Genomic DNA, 6,000 nt, shown 5'->3' with positions numbered 1-6,000 from the left:
CTTTCACATAATCACATGTAAGTCAAACTAAAAATTCATAATTTTATTTCATTACTACTTACAAAGTAACTTTTACATAAGAGAAAGTTTAAGAACTAACACTTAATCAGTACAAAAGGTAAATAATCACTACATTATAAATTCTACATCATTAAAAATAGTAATAATAACTAATTGATGACTACAAATCACAAATTGTACCATCCTAACACTCCTTTTTACATTGTGTTTGTTTACAGAAACAAGACACTGAGACAAGGACACAGAGATACACGATCGTATTTGACAGAAGAAACATGGACAGAAACAATGTGTTCAGAGACACTGAATTAGTGTATTTTGTGTCCATCCTAATAGAAAGGACACGAAGACACTAACAAGAAATACAACTTATTTTTTATTTTTTCTTTCATTATTTTTGTTAATTTTTCATAATTATATTTTTTATTATTATATTTTTCATCTCAAATTTTTGGAATAAAAAAATGAGAATAAATTAGATTTTCATAATTTGTTCTAGTTTATCACCAAACAAAATACATGAACACAAAATTTTGTAAAATTTTGTGTCTCTATTCATTAGTGTCTTGTCTTGTTCTGTTCTTAATGTCTTGTCATGTTCTGTTCTCAAAAACAAACGCAGCCTAAGAAGTACAAACCCAATTAACTAACCTACAATTACTTATAAATACCCGTCAAATAGTTACAAATGGCACAAATAATATCCGCAACTTGCTTCACATATTCAGCATATTTCGGTAGCGAAGAATGATCAGGAAAAACAGGATCACTTGGTGAATCACCAAAAACACAACCATCAACCGTCGCCATAACACCAGAAGCAGCAACATTAACACCTTGGTAATCCTTCGCCTTCAGCATTTTCTCAGCGTATTCCACTTCGCCTAATGCGCCTTCGTCGTAATCGAAATGTTTCAAACACAATTCGTAATGATCTTTCGCATCTGAATTAGTTGAATTTCTTATTAGAGACTTAATGAGACGAATTGTGTTTGTAACGTTGGAACGAACAACACCAATTGTGTAATTTACAAGGGTAATTAGATCTGCACGGTTTGTACCACCGGGTTTTGAGTTTAGAATTTTTGAACAAAATGAAGGGTGTATGGTTGTGTTGCAAATTTTGTTCACTTCAACAATTTTGTTGGTTGCATTTGAGGATTGAGCAAACAAAAGGAAGAGTAGCACCACTAGAAAAGAGAGTAGCGAAGGTTTGATATCCATGGCCATGTTGAAAAAGAAAAAAATTACAGAGAATAATAATAGTAATACAAACTATTTGATTATTTGAGTTTGATGATGTATCAATATGAACCTATTTATAAAAAAAAAAAAAAAATTGAAGAGATACCACTGTGTCATCACACTATGGCTTACTACTAATAAGGAGAATGATTCCCGAAAAATTAATTAGAATTTTGGAATGAAATCACTTTAGTCAAAGATTTCTATTATGTATCAAGGTACGAATGATTTTCCGTTTTATTCTGAAACTTGAGCAGTAATAAGTGGCCACTTGTATTTTACACGGACCACATTCTTTTAACCTTGACGGTATCTTGTGTCACGTTGTATTGGCCATTAGGTTGCTAGAATTAACTTCTTTAAAATATGATTATTATTATTATTCTTAATTTTAGGATAAGTTACGTATATAAATTGTTTAAAAAATAAATTTATTAGATTGCAACTTTTTAATATATTAGATGAAATTATAATTTTTTTATATTTATAGAAATTATTATAGGATATAGTGGTTTCAATTGAAATTAATTCGTTATAGAATTCTTAGTCTAAAAATATTTTTTATTAAGGTGAGCTAATTTGAAGTGGAAATGGATGCTTAAAAGAAGCATGCGCAGGCATTGGTCAAGAGTTGTTCGATGCATATTCGATTAAATCGAGCAGACTTCGTCGAACAAGTATTTGAGTGAAAATTGAATGATCACTTAAAATTGTGAATCGAATGGTTACATAAGTCGAGAAGTTGAGGGCTTTCATCACGTGAGAAATTGATGGGTAACGTTTTATTGGTAAAGGAGCGAGAACAGTTATCAAGGACTGCGCATACGAACAACACTGTGTAATTAGTGATCGGTTACAGAAATAGATTATAAATACTAGAAAGTGTTAGAGAATAAAGGTTGAAACTTTGATTCAAAAATTACTCACGCACACTCACATTCCCAGAAACTTTCTGAGTCTGCTTCGAGTTAATTATCTGTAGGGTTCCTTCCATGTCTTTATCTTTTCAATTTATCTTTTCAACACCTTTAAATTTCATGTCAAAGCCCTTTGACCCAGTCGAAGGCACTTTATTGCTTTCTTTAAATTTCAACGCAATTTTTTCGATTTCAACCAATTTTCTTTTTGAATTCATGGCTTTTAACTTCTTTTATTCTTTTACAAATTTTAGTTTATTTTTTATTTCAATATTCGTCTAATCGAAGACGCTTTGATGCACGTATAGAAAACTGGTATCTAGAGGAGTTGGTTTCGCTCCCAGACTATTAGAATCGAACCACCATCGATTTTGCTAAAAATCGACAAAATAAATTGGCACGCCCGGTGGGACAGTTTTAAAATCGAAGTGTGTCAAATAAATTTTTATTGTCATTTGGTGTATGCAATTGCGAAGTGGAAGGATTATTCACATGGCTGATGAAAAGGAATAAAAAAAAGGTTGAAACTAAAAAGAGGATTTAAGAGAATAAAGGAGTGATGACTGCTTAGATTTGAGAATGAGAGAAGACTAAATTTGATTTTGTTAACTAATAGTCAAAATGATAAAAAGATAAAGTGGATTTGAAGCTTTAAATAATTAGGATAAATTTATTTATAATAGGTCATTTTAAATTTAAAATAAAAGTATATTATGTATGTATATATTTAAAAAAAAAAGAGTGGGGGCAAATGCCCCCTAATCCACCACCTGGGTCCATCGCTGGTTATCTTCGTTGTTTTAATATCTATTTTTTGTGAAAAAACAAATTATATTTTTTGAGTTATTTATTCAAATGCTACAATTTTAAAATAAGTACTTTTATAACTAAAAATTCAAACACAAAATAACCTATTTATAAACTGCTATTAATAAAAGTCCTTATACTTTAAACTCTTTTTTCAAAAGAACTTATTTAAATTGTTTTCCCAAATTGAGCCATAAGACATGAAAGCAGAAACTGCTCTAAATTTATTGAAGTTGCTGCAACGAATCAAGGGGTAAAGGAGGCTTGGAGCTCAGAGTTGAGAGCCACTTAAATAGGATGGAGACTTAAAGACAAAAAAAAACTCAAACCAAAAGAACACCAAAAGGGAATCAAATCAGCACAAGCCCTTTACGAAAACAACATTTGTAAACCTCCTAAAAAATTTTTCAAACCTTGCAGTTAATGAGACAAATAAAGCCCTACTAAACCACTAAAACCAATTAACCCTGGTCCATATTGAACCTCGTCCTGACCACCACACATTTCAATATACTAAGTGTTCTGTACGTATGTAGCCGAGGTATGGTAACTTCTTCTGTTGCTGATCGAATTCGGGTGGGAGAGTTACAAGTCGGCTGAATTGGAACACCGCGGCAGGAGCATCTGTAAAACGTACTCTGACGCTCAAGTAAAAATATAAGTTATGAGAAGTGATTATAATAAATCAGAGTGAGCTATGTGATCTGTTTTACTCCGAGATTACATATCTGCTTATATAGGGGTTTTAGATTGTTTGGTTATAGCCTATCTCGGGATCCTCCATTTTTGCCAAAGTTATCCTTAATGTTTACGTTTGACTTGTCAATGACGTTGCCGAGTTTTACATAACTCGTCCGGATCTTGTGGGTCAGTTATTGTTTGATTCTGTTTTGTGATGAGATATTCGTTTGTGAAGATTGCCGTACGTTTGTGAAGATTGTCGAGATATACGTTATGTATCACTAAGCAACATCAAAACTTAAACCAAAATATAGAACCAGACCTCTCACACAACCACCAACACATCCCACCAATACCCATAGCCCACAATATTACACTAATTATGCCTTACCTGAACCAATTTCAGCAGTGAAAGAAGACCATGGAGGAATGCAAATTGTCTCAAATGTTGAACTCGCAATAGGCGGTAGCAATAATATGAAAGGAGGAAGCAGAAAAAGGCTAAAACTAAAACATCCAGCAAGAAACGAAGAAGCAAGAGAGAGACTATTTGTTGGAATCGGTGGTAAAAGAAGTTCAGAGCAAAGGAAGATAATAAATAAAAATAAATAATATATATGTTATTTTAATGTTTTATTTCTATTAATAATTATTATTCATGATCCGTCACCTTATAACTCAGTCTTTATTATGCATTATGAGTTATAACTCGATGTTAACTATCATTCATTCTTTTGTTTGTAACTGACACCTTCATTACCGACTTAATGACCATCATTTCTATCTTAATGACCAAACGGTTATAACATCAATTTTATGCCTATAAAAAGAACCTTCTATATCTAATCTCAATAATACATTCTATATTTATAGAATTATTATAAACACAACATAACACATGATAACTTTCATTTCATGTCTTACATTCTATATTCATAGAATTATTATATACCTCTTAAACACTTACTGACTTGAGCGTCGGAGTGTCTTTTGCAGGTACTCACCCCCTTGTTCTCTCCTTGCCGACGTATAACTCATCCCGACGAGAAGCTTGAAGACATTCATCGACGGACGAGCTATACACCGGCCAAACTCAGCAAGAACAATTGGCGCCGTCTGTGGGGACGAGTAAAATAATTCCCACTCCCCTTAGGTTCATAAAATTTGATTTACATTCAAATTTTTGAACCAATCTTAACAATCTTTTTTAAGATTTTATTTAATACCTCTTATCAAAATATAATCTATCGTAACTTTTTATAAAGTATTTACTTTATACATTCAAATTGCTTCATTTTTACATATCATAATATTTCACATCTCATAATCGATTAATGAACCAATCCGAGAATAAACTCGGCTTTCAATCAACCCGAAACGAACTCGGTTTTCAATCAATCCGAGCACAAATTCACTTATCAAATTTGCTTATTTTTTTTCAAAGTTCTCTATTTACACAAGTAAAATTATATATTTTATTCAACATACTTTTACATTTATATTTTGAGTAACTAATACTTACTGATTTATTAGTTATATTCAAAACTCAATATATGTTCTATACAATAATGACATATAACAACCATGTCAATTGCATTTTTATTTCTTATGTATTATATTCTTACTGCTTAATGATTTCATTTATACAATTAAATGACAGTAATGATGAGTTTAAATATTAAAATTGGATTCCATCAAAAATTAATTATATATCAATTGTATATAACTGTTACACTATTCATTTTATACTATTAAATTTTATGTTACTATTTGTTTAATGTAGAAAATTAAACAGACAATTTACTATTATTACACGAGGAATATCCCTCGTCATACTGTAACTGCTAGAAACATTATACTAAATGTATAATTCATCAATAACTGTTATCTTACTGCTTTATTATCAAATTAAAGCATGTCCTACAAAACAAAATTCAGATATTCACATTTGGCATGTATGACATTCATATATGTCGTCTTCTTCTCTATAATTATCAACTTTAAGGTATATTTTTTTTACTTTGAACTATTTTACTTTTACAATATATATTATTCAATATATGTTGCGACTTTATGCCTATTCATTTTCTCAATTTATCTTATTCATGTCAAACCTTCACTATAAATTGTAAATATTCAATAAATAATTGCTTTGAGAGAGAAATTTATCAATAAGTTGTTGTGGGTCGGAAAAATTTCCAAGACAATTAACCATTATATCCTCGGATCATACAATCGATTCTGTCAATGGACATCTATCTCTGAACTTTTCAGTTCATATACAATCAAATGCTAAAATTGTTCTTAAGTGGAAAAGTATCCCCCACAC

General features: G+C 30.8%; 1 protein-coding gene across 1 annotated transcript; it reads right to left on the bottom strand.

The window, feature by feature from the left end:
- Nucleotides 1-678: 678 nt before the first annotated feature.
- Nucleotides 679-1,251, bottom strand: LOC130934822 (pectinesterase inhibitor 1-like). The gene has a single exon (XM_057864351.1). It carries the CDS (start codon nucleotides 1,249-1,251, stop codon nucleotides 679-681), a length of 573 nt encoding a protein of 190 aa, XP_057720334.1.
- Between the last annotated feature and the right edge of the window lie 4,749 nt (nucleotides 1,252-6,000).

This window comes from Arachis stenosperma, chromosome 6 (assembly GCF_014773155.1).
Source record: "Arachis stenosperma cultivar V10309 chromosome 6, arast.V10309.gnm1.PFL2, whole genome shotgun sequence".
NCBI classification, from domain to species: Eukaryota; Viridiplantae; Streptophyta; class Magnoliopsida; order Fabales; family Fabaceae; genus Arachis; species Arachis stenosperma.
Note: the sequence above shows the minus strand (reverse complement) of the source record. Positions and strands in the feature narration are given on the sequence as shown.